A 22,278-nucleotide genomic window follows, 5' to 3' on the forward strand; every position below is an offset into this window, starting at 1 on the left:
GAGATCATCAGATCGTCACAGGTCGTCTGTGGCGTCGCCCCAAATACACAGATAGACGGACGATTCAGCCATCACTGTGCAATCAGGGCCAATGGCGGCCAATATTATGGCCAGTGAGGGGTTTTGCGGCCTTCATGGCGTGTGATCGGCTACTCTGTGTTGCAATCCAATGTACGATTAAATCTGGAAGATACTAATTCTATGTGACTGGCCAGCAGAAGAAAAAAAGATCAGCGACCTCGGCTAAAGAAGTTCTGCAGCAGCTCAGATGTGATAACACAGTCCTGTGCTCTGCGCCGTTAGCCGGGTGTAATGATGCATCCAATCTCCGGATGTAGCGCAGCCGCTACCTCAGGTCACCTGACTGCAGTCACATGACCCGGTCATGGCGGCGCTGTACCCGCGGCTGTGGGCGCTGTGCTCGGTGCTGCTCTGCCCGGTCCCGCTGCTCGGAGACTGCGGCTGTAACCATGCGCAGAGAGCGGGCAGTGAACACGGCCACCAGCAGGGGGCGGCCTACAGGTACTCCCGAGAAGCCAATGAGCCGCCAGCACCGGAGACCGGGAGCGAACACCGGGACCAGGTAAAGACGGGCAGGAGGGGGACCTGGGGGCAGAGCAGGGGACTGAGAGGGACCTGGGGGCAGAGCAGGGGGCATGAGAGGGACCTGGGGGCAGAGCAGGGGGCATGAGAGGGACCTGGGGGCAGAGCAGGGGACTGAGAGGGACCTGGGGGCAGAGCAGGGGACTGAGAGGGACCTGGGGGCAGAGCAGGGGGCATGAGAGGGACCTGGGGGCAGAGCAGGGGGCATGAGAGGGACCTGGGGGCAGAGCAGGGGGCATGAGAGGGACCTGGGGGCAGAGCAGGGGGCATGAGAGGGACCTGGGGGCAGAGCAGGGGGCATGAGAGGGACCTGGGGGCAGAGCAGGGGGCATGAGAGGGACCTGGGGGCAGAGCAGGGTGCATGAGAGGAACCTGGGGGCAGAGCAGGGTGCATGAGAGGGACCTGGGGGCAGAGCAGGGGACTGAGAGGGACCTGGGGGCAGAGCAGGGGGCATGAGAGGGACCTGGGGGCAGAGCAGGGGGGCATGAGAGGGACCTGGGGGCAGAGCAGGGGACTGAGAGGGACCTGGGGGCAGAGCAGGGGGCATGAGAGGGACCTGGGGGCAGAGCAGGGGGCATGAGAGGGACCTGGGGGCAGAGCAGGGGGCATGAGAGGGACCTGGGGGCAGAGCAGGGGGGCATGAGAGGGACCTGGGGGCAGAGCAGGGGACTGAGAGGGACCTGGGGGCAGAGCAGGGGGCATGAGAGGGACCTGGGGGCAGAGCAGGGGGCATGAGAGGGACCTGGGGGCAGAGCAGGGGGCATGAGAGGGACCTGGGGGCAGAGCAGGGGGCATGAGAGGGACCTGGGGGCAGAGCAGGGGGCATGAGAGGGACCTGGGGGCAGAGCAGGGTGCATGAGAGGAACCTGGGGGCAGAGCAGGGGGCATGAGAGGGACCTGGGGGCAGAGCAGGGGGCATGAGAGGGACCTGGGGGCAGAGCAGGGGGCATGAGAGGGACCTGGGGGCAGAGCAGGGGGCATGAGAGGGACCTGGGGGCAGAGCAGGGGGCATGAGAGGGACCTGGGGGCAGAGCAGGGGGCATGAGAGGGACCTGGGGGCAGAGCAGGGGGCATGAGAGGGACCTGGGGGCAGAGCAGGGGGCATGAGAGGGACCTGGGGGCAGAGCAGGGGGCATGAGAGGGACCTGGGGGCAGAGCAGGGGGCATGAGAGGGACCTGGGGGCAGAGCAGGGGGCATGAGAGGGACCTGGGGGCAGAGCAGGGGGGCATGAGAGGGACCTGGGGGCAGAGCAGGGGACTGAGAGGGACCTGGGGGCAGAGCAGGGGGCATGAGAGGGACCTGGGGGCAGAGCAGGGGGCATGAGAGGGACCTGGGGGCAGAGCAGGGTGCATGAGAGGGACCTGGGGGCAAAGGAGGAGGCAATAGAGGGATCTGAGGGCAGAGGAGGAAGAAAGAGAGGGACCTGAGGGCAGAAGAGAAGGAAGGAGAACCTGGGTGCTGTGAAGGGATTAAGAGAGGGACGTGGGGGCAGAGGAGGCGGCAGGAGAGGGACCAGGGGGCGGGAGAATGGCATGGGGTATCAGAGGGACCTGGGAACAGTAGAGGGGGCAGGAGAAGGCCTGGAGGCAGGGGAAGGACCTGGGGGCAGAGGAGGAGGCAGGGGAGGGACTGGGTGGCAGAGGAGGGGACAGGAAAGAGAAGTGAGGCAGGAGAGGAACCTGGGGGCGGGAGAATGACATGTGAGTATGAGAGGAACCTGGGAACAGTAGAGAGGGTAGGAGAGGAACCTGGAAACAGTAGAGGGGGCAGGAGAAGGACCTGGGGACAATGGAGGGGGCAGGAGAGGGACCTGAGTGCAATTAAGGGGGAAGGAGTAAGATCTTGAGGTAGGAGAAGGATCCGGGGGCAGAGGACGGGGTAGGAGATGGCCCTAGGGAAGAGGAGAAGGCAGGAGAGTCACCTGGGTTGATGTAGGGGGCAGGAGAGTCACCTGGGGAAAGAAGAGGAAGCAGGAGAGGAACCTGGGGAAAGAAGAAGGGGCAGGAGAGGGACCTGGGGAAAGAAGAGGAAGCAGGAGAGGAACCTGGGGAAAGAAGAAGGGGCAGGAGAGGGACCAGGGGAAAGAAGAGGAAGCAGGAGAGGAACCTGGGGAAAGAAGAAGGGGCAGGAGAGGGACCTGGCGAAAGAAGAGGGTGCAGGAGAGGGACCTGGCGAAAGAAGAGGGTGCAGGAGAGGGACCTGGGGAAAGAAGAGGGAGCATGAGAGGGACCTGGGGAAAGAAGAGGGAGCATGAGAGGGACCTGGGGAAAGAAGAGGGAGCAGGAGAGGAACCTGGGGAAAGAAGAGGGGGCAGGAGAGGGACATGGGAAAGAAGAAGGAGCATGAGAGGGACCTGGGGAAAGAAGAGGGAGCAGGAGAGGAACCTGGGGAAAGAAGAAGGGGCAGGAGAGGGACATGGGAAAGAAGAAGGGGCAGGAGAGGGACCTGGGGAAAGAGGGAGCAGGAGAGGAACCTGGGGAAAGAAGAGGGGGCAGGAGAGGGACCTGGGGAAAGAAGAGGGGGCAGGAGAGGGACATGGGAAAGAGGAAGGGGCAGGAGAGGGACCTGGGGAAAGAAGAGGGAGCAGGAGAGGAACCTGGGGAAAGAAGAGGGGGCAGGAGAGGAACCTGGGGAAAGAAGAGGGGGCAGGAGAGGGACCTGGGGAAAGAAGAGGGGGCAGGAGAGGAACCTGAGGAAAGAAGAGGGGGCAGGAGAGGGACCTGGGGAAAGAAGAGGGGGCAGGAGAGGGACCTGGGGAAAGAAGAGGGGGCAGGAGAGGGACCTGGGGAAAGAAGAGGGGGCAGGAGAGGGACCTGGGGAAAGAAGAGGGGGCAGGAGAGGGACCTGGGGAAAGAAGAGGGGGCAGGAGAGGGACCTGGGGAAAGAAGAGGGGGCAGGAGAGGGACATGGGAAAGAGGAAGGGGCAGGAGAGGGACCTGGGGAAAGAAGAGGGAGCAGGAGAGGAACCTGGGGAAAGAAGAGGGGGCAGGAGAGGAACCTGGGGAAAGAAGAGGGGGCAGGAGAGGGACCTGGGGAAAGAAGAGGGGGCAGGAGAGGAACCTGGGGAAAGAAGAGGGGGCAGGAGAGGGACCTGGGGAAAGAAGAGGGGGCAGGAGAGGAACCTGAGGAAAGAAGAGGGGGCAGGAGAGGGACCTGGGGAAAGAAGAGGGGGCAGGAGAGGGACCTGGGGAAAGAAGAGGGGGCAGGAGAGGGACCTGGGGAAAGAAGAGGGGGCAGGAGAGGGACCTGGGGAAAGAAGAGGGGGCAGGAGAGGGACCTGGGGAAAGAAGAGGGGGCAGGAGAGGGACCTGGGGAAAGAAGAGGGGGCAGGAGAGGGACCTGGGGAAAGAAGAGGGGGCAGGAGAGGAACCTGAGGAAAGAAGAGGGGGCAGGAGAGGGACCTGGGGAAAGAAGAGGGAAGAACGTCTTCTGGGAAGAACGTCTGGTGATGTCTTCTAGGGACATCTGGCGACGTCTTCTGGAGATGTCTTCGGGTACGATCTTCTGAGCACATCTTCTAGTGATGTCTTTGGGGACATCTCCTGAGGATGTCTTCTAGTAACGTCTTCTAGTGACATCTTCTGGGAACGTCTTCTGCTAATGTCTTCTGATGACATCATGGAGTGCGGGCATGGAGACCTCCAGCATTTTTGCTCTCATATGTGCAGACTGAAGCTGGGTTTACACACTGAAACTTTCTAGCGATCCCACTAGCGATCCCAACCTGGCCGGGATCACTACAAAGTCTCTGGTGAGCTGTCAAACAGGCAGACCTGGCCAACGACGCAACAGCGATCCGGACCTGCAGAGCGACCTAGCTGGTTGTTGGGGACGTTGTAAAGCAGCTTTTTGAAAGGGAAGTCGCTGTAAAGGCCCCTTTACACACTGAAACTTTCTAGCGATCATGCTGCACAGCGGGAAACAAAGGACCTAAGAATGGTCCTGAACGATTTGTAGCGATCACAACTTCACAGCAGGGGCCAGGTCGCTGATGTGTTTCACACACGGCAATGTCGCTGGGGAGGTCGCTGTAACGTCACAAAACCGGTGACGTTACAGCGATGTCGTTTGCGATGTTGCAGTGTGTAAAGCCACCTTGAGACACCAGCGCTGCTGCCATCGGGTCTCTTGCAGTCTCTAAATGGGTTTGTGACCACCAACCTTCTCAGGAATCTGGTCACATCCGTGTAGGGCAGCCAGCGTCCCTTTCAGTTGGAGCTTATGAACTCTGCTTCATGCTGTAACATTCAATGACTTTCTATCTTTTTGTTCTTCTTCCTTGTTTGTGCAAGACAATATTTCTCTTAAAGGGACTGTCCAGTTAAAGGGAATTTATCACCAAGTATTTGCCACCTAAACTGAGATAGCATAATATACAGTTAGGTCCAGAAATATTTGGACAGTGACACAATTTTGGCGAGTTGGGCTCTGCATGCCACCACATTGGATTTGAAATGAAACCTCTACAACAGAATTCAAGTGCAGATTGTAACGTTTAATTTGAAGGTTTGAACAAAAATATCTGATAGAAATTGTAGGAATTGTACACATTTCTTTACAAACACTCCAAATTTTAGGAGGTCAAAAGTAATTGGACAAATAAACCAAACCCAAAAAAAATATTTTTATTTTCAATATTTTGTTGCAAATCCTTTGGAGGCAATCACTGCCTTAAGTCTGGAACCCATGGACATCACCAAACGCTGGGTTTCCTCCTTCTTAATGCTTTGCCAGGCCTTTACAGCCGCAGCCTTCAGGTCTTGCTTGTTTGTGGGTCTTTCCGTCTTAAGTCTGGATTTGAGCAAGTGAAATGCATGCTCAATTGGGTTAAGATCTGGTGATTGACTTGGCCATTGCAGAATGTTCCACTTTTTTGCACTCATGAACTCCTGGGTAGCTTTGGCTGTATGCTTGGGGTCATTGTCCATCTGTACTATGAAGCGCCGTCCGATCAACTTTGCCGCATTTGGCTGAATCTGGGCTGAAAGTATATCCCGGTACACTTCAGAATTCATTCGGCTACTCTTGTCTGCTGTTATGTCATCAATAAACACAAGTGACCCAGTGCCATTGAAAGCCATGCATGCCCATGCCATCACGTTGCCTCCACCATGTTTTACAGAGGATGTGGTGTGCCTTGGATCATGTGCCGTTCCCTTTCTTCTCCAAACTTTTTTCTTCCCATCATTCTGGTACAGGTTGATCTTGGTCTCATCTGTCCATAGAATACTTTTCCAGAACTGAGCTGGCTTCATGAGGTGTTTTTCAGCAAATTTAACTCTGGCCTGTCTATTTTTGGAATTGATGAATGGTTTGCATCTAGATGTGAACCCTTTGTATTTACTTTCATGGAGTCTTCTCTTTACTGTTGACTTAGAGACAGATACACCTACTTCACTGAGAGTGTTCTGGACTTCAGTTGATGTTGTGAACGGGTTCTTCTTCACCAAAGAAAGTATGCGGCGATCATCCACCACTGTTGTCATCCGTGGACGCCCAGGCCTTTTTGAGTTCCCAAGCTCACCAGTCAATTCCTTTTTTCTCAGAATGTACCCGACTGTTGATTTTGCTACTCCAAGCATGTCTGCTATCTCTCTGATGGATTTTTTCAGCCTCAGGATGTTCTGCTTCACCTCAATTGAGAGTTCCTTAGACCGCATGTTGTCTGGTCACAGCAACAGCTTCCAAATACAAAACCACACACCTGTAATCAACCCCAGACCTTTTAACTACTTCATTAATTACAGGTTAACGAGGGAGACGCCTTCAGAGTTAATTGCAGCCCTTAGAGTCCCTTGTCCAATTACTTTTGGTCCCTTGAAAAAGAGGAGGCTATGCATTACAGAGCTATGATTCCTAAACCCTTTCTCCGATTTGGATGTGAAAACTCTCATATTGCAGCTGGGAGTGTGCACTTTCAGCCCATATTATATATATAATTGTATTTCTGAACATGTTTTTGTAAACAACTAAAATAACAAAACTTGTGTCACTGTCCAAATATTTTTGGACCTAACTGTAGATGCAGAGACCCTGATTCAAGCAATGTGTTATTTAGTGGGCTGCTTTAGGGGGCAGGAGAGGGACCTGGGGAAAGAAGAGCGGGCAGGAGATGAACCTAGGGAAAGAACAGGGGGCAGGAGAGAAACCTGGGGAAAGAAGAAGGGGCAGAAGAGGGACCTGGGGAAAGAAGAAGGGGCAGAAGAGGGACCTGGGGAAAGAAGAAGGGGCAGGAGAGGGACCTGGGGAAAGAAGAGGGGGCAGGAGAGGGACCTGGGGAAAGAAGAGGGGGCAGGAGAGGGACCAGGAGAGGGACCTGGGGAAAGAAGAAGGGACAGGAGAGAGACCTGGGGAAAGAAGAGGGGGCAGGAGAGGGACCTGGGGAAAGAAGAAGGGGCAGGAGATGAACCTGGGGAAAGAACAGGGGGCAGGAGAGGAACCTGGGGAAAGAAGAAGGGGCAGAAGAGGGACCTGGGGAAAGAAGAAGGGGCAGGAGAGGGACCTGGGGAAAGAAGAGGGGGCAGGAGAGGGACCTGGGGAAAGAAGAGGGGGCAGGAGAGGGACCAGGAGAGGGACCTGGGGAAAGAAGAAGGGACAGGAGAGAGACCTGGGGAAAGAAGAGAGGGCAGGAGAGGGACCTGGGGAAAGAAGAAGGGACAGGAGAGAGACCTGTGGAAAGAAGAGGGGGCAGGAGAGGGACCTGGGGAAAGAAGAGGGGGCAGGAGAGGGACCTGGCGAAAGAAGAAGGGGCAGGAGAGAGACCTGGGGAAAGAAGAAGGGGCAGAAGAGGGACCTGGGGAAAGAAGAGGCGGCAGGAGAGGGACCTGGGAAAAAAGGAGGGGGCAGGAGAGGGACGTCGGGATGGTGCAGAGAGGGATATGCGGTGGTGTAGGGTGCAGAAGAGGGACCTGTGAACAGTGGAGGAGGGAGATGAGGGACCTGGGGGCAGAGGATGGAGTAGGAGAGAGATTTGGTGACAAATGAGTGGGCAGGAGAGGGACCTGGGGAAGGTGGAGGAGTTAGAAGAGGGACTTGATTGCAGAGGAGGGGGCAGGAGAGAGAGACAAGGGGTGGTATAGGGGTCAGGAGAGGGATTTGGTGAGAAGTGCTGGATGTTCTCGGTGCAGCAGGGAATTTATTTTAGGACTCAGAAGAAAGGGAAAATAATGGATCTGATTTTGCTGGTGATTTATTGGTGAATTTTGGTGACAGAAGTATCAGCTTCAGTGGTAAAGAATCCTGGTACTTAATCCTTTTCTCCCCATAGATGGTCCTGCTGCCCTCTGGGGTATTTACCATGGGAACGGATGAGCCAGCGATCCCCCTGGATGGTGAGGGTCCGGCGCGGAGAGTCCACATTGACTCCTTCTATATGGACAAATATGAAGTCAGCAACTCGGAGTTTGAAAAGTTTGTGGCAGCGACCGGTTACGTGACGGAGGTGAGAACTGCGGGTAGTGCACCCCTGCTCCCCAATACTATGGGATATGCGAGATGTACTACTACACCCATTATCTGCAGGCTGTATTTCCTACTTATTCCTATCTAATCCTGGACCAATATTATTATTATTATTATGGTCTTAAAGGGACAGTAACTATGTGTTGTACTGTTGTTTGCTCCCTGTTATCAGCCACTTCAGGTATGTTTTTCACTTTTTTTTCCACGCTGCTGATTGACATGTCTTCCCGTCTGTATTTCCAGGCAGAGACGTTCGGGGACTCGTTTGTGTTTGAAGGTTTGATAAGTGAAGAAGTAAAAAGCGGCATTGACAAGGCAGTGAGTGATACACATTTATTTAAAGGGTATGTCCACTGTACGGATTATTTTGGTCCAATGCATCTAAAATGAAAAATGAAACCGATTTGCAAAAATTATTGCTGAAATATCTCCCTCCGTTTTGTGTATGCAGCTCCTTCTTTCCGCTGCGGTGGAACACGCTCCGGTCAGGGACTGAAGCACATTTCCCCCATATATTACGTCGCGTTGCATAATAGAGGCTGAAAATAGATTGCTGGGATGTTTAGTTCCACATCTGAGCCATCGGTGAAGGATTCCTTCCTCCGCTCTGATCGCAGCCAGCCGCGCTTCGCTCAGACTTGGATTAGCAGCGGCGCTCACCGGGGACCCGAACATCTCTAAACTAATTATCATTTGTGCTAATTAGATGAAACGCAATTATAATCCTGTTATCCTGCTGGGACGTGGAGAACCGCTCTCTGTTTACCCAAGGTGAATGTGCGGAGGCGGCGGCACTGCAGGGGTTAATTCTCCTGTGGAATATGGCGCTGTTCAAGTGTTAAAATCGGGAGCAGATTTCAGCGCCACGTGACCCGAGTGTACAATACGGATTATTGTATCCCCCCTCCCTCCTTACATGGAATGGACAGTGATCGCTGCGGGCGCCGCTGTTCAGCTCCACATCTAGACGGAGCGGAGAATACTTGTGACACGCGCCCCTTTCACGCCTGGGATGAGCGGCGTGTGACTGATGCGTGGTGACACGGCTTTGTGCTGATGTTAGTCTCGTCCTTTGCCCAGGTTGCAGCTGCTCCCTGGTGGCTCCCGGTGAAAGGAGCAGATTGGAGGCATCCGGAAGGACCAGACTCCGATATCCAGGAAAGGTATCCGAATCCTGACATCTGCAACCCAACATTCTCCAATCACATCCAAAGCTGCATTCAGAATTCTGCAGGGTCCAGTCACATCCACAGCTGCATTCAGAATTCTGCAGGGTCCAGTCACATCCACAGCTGCATTCAGAATTCTGTGGGGTCCAGTCACATCCACAGCTGCATTCAGAATTCTGTGGGGTCCAGTTATATCCACAGCTGCATTCAGAATTCTGCGGGGTCCAATCACATCCACAGCTGCATTCAGAATTCTGCGGGGTCCAATCACATCCACAGCTGCATTCAGAATTCTGCAGGGTCCAATCACATCCACAGCTGCATTCAGAATTCTGCAGGGTCCAATCACATCCACAGCTGCATTCAGAATTCTGCAGGGTCCAATCACATCCACAGCTGCATTCAGAATTCTGCGGGGTCCAATCACATCCACAGCTGCATTCAGAATTCTGCGGGGTCCAATCACATCCACAGCTGCATTCAGAATTCTGCGGGGTCCAATCACATCCACAGCTGCATTCAGAATTCTGCGGGGTCCTGGCCTTGGCTGTTTCACAATCCTGGCCGAGAAAGGTGGCCGCCAACAGAGTGGAAATCTGAAAAATTGTCTTTGCAGCTTTTGATGTACAATGTAACAAGATGAGGCCGAGTGATCTGAGCAAAAAGGCTCACAGGACCCCGGAGCAGTGGCCACATCAGTAGTCCTTGGCTGTCAGCCCATAGCCCTGTGATCCTCCTACTGCCGCCATCTCCGGCACCTCTTCTGATTAATAGGCTCCGCTGATGTCATCAGGCTGCAATGATGACATCACCTCGGGCCTATAAAACGGAAGAGGTGGCAGCGCTCTGTAATAAGAGGTGAAAATACCGCGCTGACAACTCTAATGACTTCTCAGTAACCGTACCTGTCTCTTCTAAAATAATTATACCAGAGGCTCCGTCTCTGCTGAAACTGCTGTTTTGCAGGAAATATATGCAGTGCTATAGGTTTGCATACGCTGCGCTCTGCCGCGCTTAATCCACTCTCTCCTCCCTTTCATCTTTGGGTGATGTCGCTTCTTATATTGACCTCAGAATGGATCATCCTGTTCTGCACGTGTCCTGGAGCGACGCCTCCGCCTTCTGTAGCTGGGCCGGGAAACGCCTGCCAACCGAGGGGGAATGGGAATATGCATGCCGAGGGGGCTTAGAGAACAGGTACAGTATTATACCAGTTATATTCTTGTACATAGGGGCAGTATTATAGCTGTTATATTCCTGTACATAGGGAGCAGTATTATAGTAGATATATTCTTGTACATAGGGGGCAGTATTATAGTAGTTATATTCTTGTACATAGGGGGCAGTAGTATAGTAGTTATATTCTTGTACATAGGGGCAGTATTATAGTAGTTATATTCTTGTACATAGGGGGCAGTAGTATACTAGTTATATTCTTGTACATAGGGGGCAGTATTATAGCAGTTATAGTCCTCTACATAGGGGGCAGTATTATAGTAGTTATATTCTTGTATATAGGGGGCAGTATTATAGTAGTTATATTCTTGTATATAGGGGGCAGTATTATAGCAGTTATAGTCCTCTACATAGGGGGCAGTATTATAGTAGTTATATTCTTGTATATAGGGGGCAGTATTATAGTAGTTATATTCTTGTATATAGGGGGCAGTATTATAGTAGTTATATTCTTGTATATAGGGGGCAGTATTATAGTAGTTATATTCTTTTACATAGGAGCAGTATTATAGTATATTCTTGTACATAGGGGCAGTATTATAGTAGAAAGAAGGAACATCCAGCTCTTCAGGCGAGGAAAGCCAAGGTCGTTATTTTAGCATGCAGACAACGGATGACATGATCAGCACAGCTCTACGCGTTTCAGGTGAAACAATCACCCTTAATCATGATGCTGGGAAGGCGGGACTACAAAGTTTATTATATACAATTACTGATTGACAACACAAGTGTTTAAATTACTTGAGCACCAGACATACATGTTAAAAGTATTGCTTTCATAAAAAATATTTTTTTATATAATACAAGTAAATAATCAATTTCCTTAAATTTCTGGACTGGGTGTAAATGTATATTCTATGATACTGGTTATAATACACCAATATATATGGGCATATATACACACACAAGGGCATATTTTATATATATATATATATATAAAATATGCCCTTGTGTGTGTATATATGCCCATATATATTGGTGTATTATAACCAGTATCATAGAATATACATTTACACCCAGTCCAGAAATTTAAGGAAATTGATTATTTACTTGTATTATATAAAAAAATATTTTTTATGAAAGCAATACTTTTAACATGTATGTCTGGTGCTCAAGTAATTTAAACACTTGTGTTGTCAATCAGTAATTGTATATAATAAACTTTGTAGTCCCGCCTTCCCAGCATCATGATTAAGGGTGATTGTTTCACCTGAAACGCGTAGAGCTGTGCTGGTCATGTCATCCGTTGTCTGCATGCTAAAATAACGACCATGGCTTTCCTCGCCTGAAGAGCTGGATGTTCCTTCTTTCTTCTAATTGCCATATCGGGCTGCGGCAGTGCCTGTCCGTGCTCCAGGGAGAGGCCAGGAGTGAGCTTGTACACGGTGAGCTGATATACATAAATTGCAGTATTATAATAGTTATATTCTTGTACATAGGAGCAGTATTATAGTAGTTATATTCTTGTACATATGGGCAGTATTATAGTAGTTATATTCTTGTACATAGGGGGCAGTATTATAGTAGTTATATTCTTGTACATAGGGGCAGTATTATAATAGTTATTCTTGTACATAGGAGCAGTATTATAGTAGTTATATTCTTGTACATAGGAGCAGTATTATAGTAGTTATATTTTTGTACATAGGGGCAGTATTATAGTAGTTATATTCTTGTACATAGGGGCAGTATTATAGTAGTTATATTCTTGTACATAGGGGCAGTATTATAATAGTTATATTCCTGTACATAGGGGCAGTATTATAGTAGTTATATTCTTGTATATAGGAACAGTATTATAGTAGTTATATTCCTGTACATTGAGGCAGTATTATAGTAGTTATATTCTTATACATAGGGGCAGTATTATAGTAGTTATATTCTTGCACATAGGGGCAGTATTGTAGTAGTTATATTCTTGTACATAGGGGGCAGTATTATAGTAGTTATATTCTTGTACATAGGGGCAGTATTATAGTAGTTATATTCTTGTACATAGGGGGCAGTATTATAGTAGTTATATTCTTGTACATAGGGGCAGTATTATAGTAGTTATATTCTTGTACATAGGGGCAGTATTATAGTAGTTATATTCTTGTACATAGGGGGCAGTATTATAGTAGTTATATTCTTGTACATAGGGGCAGTATTATAGTAGTTATATTCTTGTACATAGGGGCAGAATTATAGTAGTTATATTCTTGTACATAGGGGGCAGTATTTTAGTAGTTATATTCTTGTACATAGAGGCAGTATTATAGTAGTTATATTCTTGTACATAGGGGCAGTATTATAGTAGTTATATTCTTGTACATAGGAGCAGTATTATAGTAGTTATATTCTTGTACATAGGGGGCAGTATTATAGTAGTTATATTCTTGTACATAGGGGGCAGTATTATAGTAGTTATATTCTTGTACATAGGAGCAGTATTATAGTAGTTATGTTCTTGTACATAGGGGGCAGTATTATAGTAGTTATATTCTTGTACATAGGGGGCAATATTATAGTAGTTATATTCTTGTACATAGGAGCAGTATTATAGTAGTTATGTTCTTGTACATAGGGGGCAGTATTATAGTAGTTATATTCTTGTACATAGGGGGCAATATTATAGTAGTTATATTCTTGTAGATAGGGGGCAGTATTATAGTAGTTATATTCTTGTACATAGGGGGCAATATTATAGTAGTTATATTTTTGTACATAGGGGGCAGTCTTATAGTTTATGATCCAGTAGATGTTTGATCCCTGGGGTGGTTGATAACGTTCTTGGTGCTGGAGTCTATATCCCATTTTCTGGATATAATGGATCCTCTTTTTCCTTTACAAGCTTTTATACTGAAGCTCCTGATGTGTGAATGTGTTAAGTCTAATAATAGGATCACATTTCCCATGTAACGCAGGAAGCGGTCGCTGAGCATTGATCAGGATAATTAGCGTTGTTAGTAATATCATTTATCCGTTCTGTATCGGGCTCCTGTATAGAATATCCTGAGTGATATCTTTATTACTGGTATCCTTTATTAGGAGCGGCTTGGTGGCCCTGATTGACAGCATGGCGGGGGATACTCGGGGACGGATATTTGGGTCCTGTAGTATATGATTTTTCTCCCCCTAGGTATTGGCCTCTGTAGAATATATTGCACTGTATAGTCAGGTGCTTTGCCCCATTTCTGGTTGCTTTGTTTAATGCATTGATTATCTTTGATCCATCAGACTTTTTCCATGGGGAAACAAATTGGAGCCGAAGGGAGAACATTTCGCCAATGTCTGGCAAGGAGACTTCCCCAATGTGAACAGTGGAGCGGACGGATACGAGCAGACGTGTCCGGTGAGTCCCCGCAGAGACTGAAGGGGAGCTCTGCGCTCACTGTCGTGTTACCAGTTTCTCTGTCCTCTTTCCTTCAGGTAACCGCGTTTCCTCCGAATGGTTATGGCCTTCACAATATGGTGGGAAACGCCTGGGAATGGACATTGGACTGGTGGAGCACAGAGCACTTTGCCGACGAGGCACACAACCCGGTGAGTGACCCGGCTCTGGTCTGTGACTCCAGCAGAGCTGCACAGTCTATTGGAGTCTGAAGCTGAGTATTCATGCTTTACACTGCATCTTTGCTCTATTTGAACATACCATAGCTATGATCAGTTAGTCCCTTTTCACACTGCATTTTGCCTTACGTTTAGTGGTCTCGTCGGAGCATCCGTCTGACCCGCCCCTCCCCCACTCTGCAAAACGTGTTTCGGACGCATGCGCCGACAGGGCCATTGACTGTAATGGAGCAGACTACGTTAGCGTGTGCTCTGTTTTGTACCATTTTCGTGCATGTACGTATTTTGCAGGCGGACACCCGAACATAGTCGACTCCCTTCGGGTATCAGCCTGCAGAAAACATATATGCACAAAAATGCTGCAAAACAGAGCACACGCCAACGTAGTCTGCTCCATTACAGCCAATGGCCCTGTCGGCGCATGCGTCCGAAACACGTTTTGCAGGGTGGGGGAGGGGCGGTTTGGACGGATGCTCCGGCGGGACCACTAAACGTAAGGCAAAACGCAGTGTGAAAGTAGCCTTACTGTAATGGTAATCATTTTCCCTTTTGTATTTGTCCTATCGATGACAGCCTGCTGTTTCCCCATGCTTTACCCTGCAGGTTTCCTCTATTATGTCACAGCTCTAATCAGTAACTTTAGCAAAGTTGTACTGTGTATTTGAATCTGAGGCAGTCGCAAGTTTACCACCAGTCATATCAATGGTGATGCTGCTACCTACTCATGATTTACAGTGCAGCACTGCTCTATTATGTCACCACTATAATAGTGACATCAGCTTAGCTGTATTGTCTATTGAAGTCGAGCTAGTCTGAAATCCATCTCCTTTCTTATCAGAAGGCTCTTGCTTCTGGTTCCCCATGCTTTACATGGCAGCTCTGCTCTATTTGAGATAAGGTGTTTAGATCATGTTGTGCTGCGTTGCTTGTTGTTTACCATGCAGCTTAGAGAAGAGACAACAGCGCATAACGCTGTTTTATTTTTATTTTTTACCAAGGAATTTACTCTTATTTCTTGGTGTTTTTCCAATGGTCTGTAACTTCTTGTATTTGTTCTACAGAAGGGTCCGAGCTCAGGAAAGGACAAAGTGAAGAAAGGAGGGTCCTACATGTGCCACAAGGTGAGGCTCATGGCTGAGGCTGGAATATACCATATTTTTTGGTTTACAAAGACGCACCAGATTATAAGACACCCCAAATTTAGAGAAAAAAAAGGTTAAAAAAAAAGGGGGGGGGGCTGTCTTACAATCTGGTGGTCTCTTACCGGGGGGATGGTAGAGGTGGTAGAGTAGGGTCACAGGAGGCAGAGGCGGTGGTGGAGCAGGTCGATGCTGCGGGCGGTGCAGGTTTCCCAGATGCTGTGAGGTAGGCAACTTCCAGAAACTGTCGGTGGTGCAGTCTTCACAGAAATGGCACCCAGAGTCGTCGTGTGTGCAGATTGAGCTAACTGTTTAATGACAAGCAGAGATCTCATCTGCGCATGCGCCACCTCTGGGTGCCATTTTCCTCAAGTCCACTGCTGGGAGATCATTAGGCCAGAGGCGGCACGAACGCAGATGAGATCTTGAGTTGAAAGCTCCATCTGCGCACATGCCGTCTCCAGGGGCGCTATTGCTTGAACCCCACACTGCCGATGTTTTCAGGGATCCCCTGCCTCACCACCCGCCGCACAGGTCCCAGCACAGTCCGCCGCCGCCTCACAGGCCACAAAACAGCCTGTTGCCGCCTCACAGACCCCAGTACAGCCCGCCGCCTCACAGACCCCACCACAGCCTACCGCTGCCTCACAGACACCAGTACAGCCCGCCACCACCTCACAGACCCCAGCACAGCCTACCGCTGACTCACAGACCCCAGCACAGCCGGCCGCCGCCTCACAAGCCCCAGCACAGCCCGCCGCCACCACCTCACAGGCCCCAGCACAGCCCTCTGCCGTCTCACAGGCCCCAGCATAGCCCTCCGCCGCCTCACAGGCCCCAGCACAGCCCTCCGCCATCTCACAGGCCCCAGCACAGCCCTCCGCCGTCTCACAGGCCCCAGCACAGCCCTCCGCCGTCTCACACGCCCCAGCACAGCCCTCTGCCGCCTCACAAGCCCAAGCACAGCCGGCCGCCGCCATCTCACAGGCCCCCGCACAGCCCTCCGCCGCCTCACAAGCCCCAGCACAGCCCGCCGCCGCCTCACAGGCCCCAGCACAGCCCTCCGCCGCCTCACAGGCCCCAGCACAGCCCTCCGCCGTCTCACAGGCCCCAGCACAGCCCTCCGCCGTCTCACAGGCCCCAGCACAGCCCTCCGCCGTCTCACAGGCCCCAGCACAGCCCTCCGCCGTCTCACAGGCCCCAGCACAGCCCTCCGCCGTCTCACAGGCCCCAGCACAGCCGGCCGACGCCTCACAGCCCCCAGCACAGCCGGCCGACGCCTCACAGGCCCCAGCACAGCCGGCCGACGCCTCACAGGCCCCAGCACAGCCGGCCGACGCCTCACAGGCCCCAGCACAGCCGGCCGACGCCTCACAGGCCCCAGCACAGCCGGCCGACGCCTCACAGGCCCCAGCACAGCCCGACGCCTCACAGGCCTCAGCACAGCCCGCCGCCGCCTCACAGGCCCCAGCACAGCCCGCCGACGCCTCACAGGCCCCAGCACAGCCCACCGCCGCCTCACAGGCCCCAGCACAGTGCCTGCCTCCTGCATCCCTTCTCCACCACCTCCCGGTAAGGTAAATTTGAATTTTAAGACGCACCCCTCATTTTCCTCCCAGTTTTTCGGGAGGAAAAGTGCGTCTTATAAAACGAAAAATACAGTATGTATTTGGGTGTATGGAGAGTTGGGGATCAGTGCACCCCTCAATGATGGCCATAGTTTTGACCCTACAGCTCTGGTCTGTTGACCTTAGCCTTTAATGATCACCCCACCCAGAAATCAGAGCTGTACCGCTCCGATAAGGCCACCATCAGCCAATCCAGTCCCATTGTATTATGGCCATCACAGCCGCTATTTATCCAGGGCCGACGATACACATTTCACCATAATGGTGGCAGAAGGTACGACGTGGCGCAATCCCCATTCATACTAAATAAGTAGTCACAATGGGTGCACCGCCATGTTTTATATATCATTTTCTTTCTTTGCAGTCTTATTGCTACAGATATCGCTGCGCCGCTCGCAGTCAGAACACCCCGGATAGCTCGTCCTCCAACCTCGGATTCCGCTGCGCCACGAGCGCGAGATAACGCAGGGACCATCATGACCGGGGAACGCCAGATATGCATGGACCAGTAATGCCGGGACCAGTAATGCCCCGGAAGCGCCAGGGCACGTCTACAGACCAGCAAGAATCCTTCATTTCTGTACAGAATGGTGAATAAACTTTATTTTCTCTATGTCGCTATCTTTGTGGCGGGGGAGGGGATCAGATAATGCGACTTCTGGGGGTGGAAATGTTCCGCCTCCGATGCTATAATAAACTGCGATGAGGAGCCGCAGCTGCGGGATCTGCCCACCGCAGGACGAGACTATACACATTGTATGCGGGAACAAAGACGCGAGGACGAGGCATTCACTGCACAGCGGAAGCCGAGTCGTTAGGGCCGGGGGAGGGGGAAAGAGGACGAGGATGAACCCCACATACACATTAATGGAGACGTTCTGCAGGAGATCCAGGAATACTAGAGAATTATGCAGAAAGAATCTCCCAGATTTAAATTGTACAACCAAAATCTGGAATATCTCAGTAAGACCAGTGATGGGCGACCGCGGGATCCTTCAGAGCAGTTGCATTTGTTCATTATCCTATTAGTTTCTGTCCATTGTTCGGTGGGCAGATGCACCTCTGGTTGGCAGGGCCAATGCCGCGGGCACCAGTCTTTATGTCGCTGCTTTATAAAGTGTGGCATCAAAGGGCAGATAACCGGAGCAGGCGGCCGTGCCACACAGACACTTCTTGTGCTGGCTTCTGCTGTTTTCCGTGCCATGACCGTGCCCGCTGTCAGGGGTAAAATTAAAAGCCATTCCTGAGTAATCATAGCACAACTCCTCCCCGGCCTGTATATCCCGGGCAGCAAACAACGCCAGCCTGGGCACCATGGAGTGGGTACGGACCGGCACCATAACTAGGTTCGGCTGGCACGAATGATTAAGAAACCTCCCAATGTTGCCCACATAGGTGGGGTCTACGAAGGTCTCCAGGATGTGCCCGCTGTGCAGGTGCTCGCGCACAGCAATTATGTAGTTATTGGATTCGGGGTCCTGCGCCTGTATCCTGCGCCGCACTTCTTCCGGACCCAGGACCTCACCCGCGTACTCGCAAACAAACCGCCCTTTGGGTACGCTCTCCTGGGTGCGGAGGCCCCAGCCCTTCCCCGGCACCGGACACACCTGGAGCTGGTACTGCAGTCCTCGCTGCGTTTCTCGGTTGGCGCAGGATTCCTCGCAGCGGCACAAGACGTTACACTCCAGGACGGGCTTCTGGGCGCTGTGTAACTTGCAATGGCGGTAATTCTCACCATGAGGCAGGCAGGCACACTCCTCCGCCGGGCAGCATGGCCCCCGACACTCGCAGCCCTGGACGGTGACTTCACTCGGGTCCAACTCTGCACCGGGACCGACGACCAGCTCTGCGGTGTACTGTGCGGGAGACACAAGAGACACGGACATCGCGCCAGAGTTATGAAACTTCCACAACGTGATGAGTTTTGCACCGTTACAAGACATAGTCTAATTTATAATTTGTGCCAAAACTGTCGGCACCGAGAAAAAGCCGGCCAAAATAATGGTGCAAACGGAATTACAAATCCAGCCCTGTCTGACAACATTCCTTATCATTTTCAAGATTTCTGTTTGCTGTCATTGAATGGAAATATTCTGCAAGTGGAGGGGAGATGGTTATATTGGGTGCAGGGCTGGTATATTGCTCCAGGGGAGGGGAAATGGTTATATCGAGTGCAGTGCTAGTATATTGCTCCAGGGGAGGGGGGATGGTTATATCAGGTGCATTGCTGGTATATTGCTCCAGGGGAGGGGAAATGGTTATATCGGGTGCAGTGCTGGTATATTGCTCCAGGGGAGGGGAGATGGTTATATTGGGTGCAGGGCTGGTATATTGCTCCAGGGGAGGGGAGATGGTTATATTGGGTGCAGTGCTGGTATATTGTTCCAGGGAAGGGGAAATGGTTATATCGGGTGCAGTGCTGGTATATTGCTCCGGGGGAGGGGAGATGGTTATATCGAGTGCAGTGCTGGTATATTGCTCCAGGGGAGGGGAAATGGTTATATCGAGTGCAGTGCTAGTATATTGCTCCAGGGGAGGGGGGATGGTTATATCAGGTGCATTGCTGGTATATTGCTCCAGGGGAGGGGAAATGGTTATATCGGGTGCAGTGCTGGTATATTGCTCCAGGGGAGGGGAGATGGTTATATTGGGTGCAGGGCTGGTATATTGCTCCAGGGGAGGGGAGATGGTTATATTGGGTGCAGTGCTGGTATATTGTTCCAGGGAAGGGGAAATGGTTATATCGGGTGCAGTGCTAGTATATTGCTCCAGGGGAGGGGAGGTGGTTATATCAGGTGCATTGCTGGTATATTGCTCCAGGGGAGGGGAAATGGTTATATCGAGTGCAGTGCTAGTATATTGCTCCAGGGGAGGGGAGGTGGTTATATCAGGTGCATTGCTGGTATATTGCTCCAGGGGAGGGGAAATGCTTATATCGAGTGCAGTGCTAGTATATTGCTCCAGGGGAGGGGAAATGGTTATATCGGGTGCAGTGCTGGTATATTGCTCCAGGGGAGGGGAAATGGTTATATCGAGTGCAGTGCTAGTATATTGCTCCAGGGGAGGGGAAATGGTTATATCGAGTGCAGTGCTAGTATATTGCTCCAGGGGAGGGGAAATGGTTATATCGAGTGCAGTGCTAGTATATTGCTCCAGGGGAGGGGAAATGGTTATATCGAGTGCAGTGCTAGTATATTGCTCCAGGGGAGGGGAAATGGTTATATCGAGTGCAGTGCTAGTATATTGCTCCAGGGGAGGGGAAATGGTTATATCGGGTGCAGTGCTGGTATATTGCTCCAGGGGAGGGGAAATGGTTTTATCGAGTGCAGTGCTAGTATATTGCTCCAGGGGAGGGGAAATGGTTATATCGAGTGCAGTGCTAGTATATTGCTCCAGGGGAGGGGAAATGGTTATATCGGGTGCAGTGCTGGTATATTGCTCCAGGGGAGGGGAAATGGTTATATCGAGTGCAGTGCTAGTATATTGCTCCAGGGGAGGGGAAATGGTTATATCGGGTGCAGTGCTAGTATATTGCTCCAGGAGGAGGGGAAATGGTTATATCGGGTGCAGTGCTGGTATATTGCTCCAGGGGAGGGGAGGTGGTTATATCAGGTGCATTGCTGGTATATTGCTCCAGGGGAGGGGGGATGGTTATATCGGGTGCAGTGCTGGTATATTGTTCCAGGGGAGGGGAAATGGTTATATCGGGTGCAGTGCTAGTATATTGCTCCAGGGGAGGGGAGATGGTTATATCAGGTGCAGTGCTGGGATATTGCTCCAGGGGAGGGGAGATGGTTATATCGGGTGCAGTGCTAGTATATTGCTCCAGGGGGAGGGGAAATGGTTATATCGGGTGCAGTGCTGGTATATTGCTCCAGGGGAGGGGGGATGGTTATATCGGGTGCAGTGCTGGTATATTGTTCCAGGGGAGGGGAAATGGTTATATCGGGTGCAGTGCTGGTATATTGCTCCGGGGGAGGGGAGATGATTATATATTAGGTGCAGTGCTGTTATATTGCCCCTGGCACGGATTTGCGCACGTTCTCCATCGCACACAGCAGTAATGTTTTGGGTCGTGTAGTACAGTGGCTTCTTGTACAGGTCCACATTCCTGATGAAGAACATCGTTGTCTTGTAGGAGGAAGGAGAAAACCTATAATTCCCCCATCAGGCCGTGTAATTAGCGCTTCTCCGGGATGTGTATCCGCAGACAGCGCCGCCGCGATCATCACTCGTGAGTCACCCAGATCAATGCACTAAATATAATCCATCTACATCTCCCAGCGCAGTGGGAGGAGCCTCCGATGTGAGGAGCAGGGGCGACGGGGGAGCTCTATGGATGGCGCTGTTGCAGGGGAGCTCTACGAATGGCGCTGTTGTGGAGGAGCTTTATGGATGGCGCTGTTCAGGGGGAGCTCTGTGGATGGCGCCATTGCGGGGGAGCTCTGTGGATGGCGCCGTTGCGGGGGAGCTCTGTGGCTGGCGCCGTTGCGGGGGGAGCTCTGTGGATGGCGCCGTTGCGGGGGGAGCTCTGTGGATGGCGCCGTTGCGGGGGGAGCTCTGTGGATGGTGCCATTGCGGGGGAGCTCTAGGGATGGCGCCGTTCGGGGGAGCTCTAGGGATGGCACCGTTGTGGGGGATCTCTGGATGGCACCGTTGTGGGGGAGCTCTGTGGATGGTGCCGTTGCGGGGAAGATCTGTGGATGGCGCTGTTGTGGGGGAGCGCTACAGATTGCACTTGTGTTATGGTAAATTTGTTCACTGTTCTGGCAGCTCGGTGGTTAGCACAGTTTGTATATCTGTTGGTGCAGTTATTGGGGTACTAATAAGGGGGGGGGGACAATGACGCCATATACTAGTTATGACGTCATTGTGTACTTGTATGTGATTGGCTTTCATAGAAAGAACTTGCACACGTGACCTATGGAGACCCAGACAGAACTACACTTCCCAGCTTGCTGTGCGGTAGATGCTGGTCTTCCTCACCTGGAAGCTCGGCACCGGTTCCTGGCCCCCGCACACCGGCACCGGCAGCGCCTCCTGCCCTCCGCACACGTCCTTCGGGTCCATCGCTGCCCCACAGCCGGGACCGAGCTCCTCCCGCCGGAGACTGCAGCTTCCGCCGTCTGCTGGTCTCTGGCGCCCTCTGCTGGCAGGTAGCGGAATTACATGTCTGATATCTGCAGCGAATACAATGGTACAGGTGGCTGCTGTCAGCGGGACTCGGGAGGGACCACAAGTCCCAGCATCTTGGTAGCAACAGGTGACATTGACTTTATTTCTTGTCACATTGTTACAGCATTAGTACTGAAAAACGTGTTGTAAAGTCTCCAGAATAAAAGACGTTCACAAACAGATGCAGCACAGAGTATTTCAGGAGAGGAGTGAGCTGAACCTGAGAGAGGTCACAGCCTGAGAAATAAAGGGGTCTTCCGATTGTATAAGGGGCTGGGTAGCGGTAGACTATGCTGGAGCTTTATGATTGGTG

The 22,278-nt window shown here is 51.6% G+C and overlaps 2 protein-coding genes across 2 annotated transcripts; one reads left to right on the forward strand and one right to left on the reverse strand.

Moving 5' to 3' along the window:
• The first annotated feature begins 375 nt into the window (after nucleotides 1-375).
• Nucleotides 376-17,403, forward strand: SUMF1 (sulfatase modifying factor 1). Its single transcript, XM_075321602.1, has 9 exons — nucleotides 376-583; nucleotides 7,873-8,046; nucleotides 8,310-8,384; nucleotides 9,147-9,229; nucleotides 10,310-10,432; nucleotides 13,691-13,805; nucleotides 13,883-13,996; nucleotides 15,085-15,144; nucleotides 17,155-17,403. Exons 1-9 carry the CDS (start codon nucleotides 386-388, stop codon nucleotides 17,251-17,253), a joined length of 1,041 nt encoding a protein of 346 aa, XP_075177717.1. The 5' UTR covers nucleotides 376-385; the 3' UTR covers nucleotides 17,254-17,403.
• LOC142249754 (histone-lysine N-methyltransferase SETMAR) lies at nucleotides 17,127-21,929 on the reverse strand. The gene is made up of 2 exons (XM_075321603.1): nucleotides 21,777-21,929; nucleotides 17,127-18,646 (listed from the first exon to the last, which is right to left on the reverse strand). Exons 1-2 carry the CDS (start codon nucleotides 21,858-21,860, stop codon nucleotides 17,888-17,890), a joined length of 843 nt encoding a protein of 280 aa, XP_075177718.1. The 5' UTR covers nucleotides 21,861-21,929; the 3' UTR covers nucleotides 17,127-17,887.
• Between the last annotated feature and the right edge of the window lie 349 nt (nucleotides 21,930-22,278).

Source organism: Anomaloglossus baeobatrachus, chromosome 8, assembly GCF_048569485.1.
Source record: "Anomaloglossus baeobatrachus isolate aAnoBae1 chromosome 8, aAnoBae1.hap1, whole genome shotgun sequence".
Lineage (NCBI taxonomy): Eukaryota > Metazoa > Chordata > Amphibia > Anura > Aromobatidae > Anomaloglossus > Anomaloglossus baeobatrachus.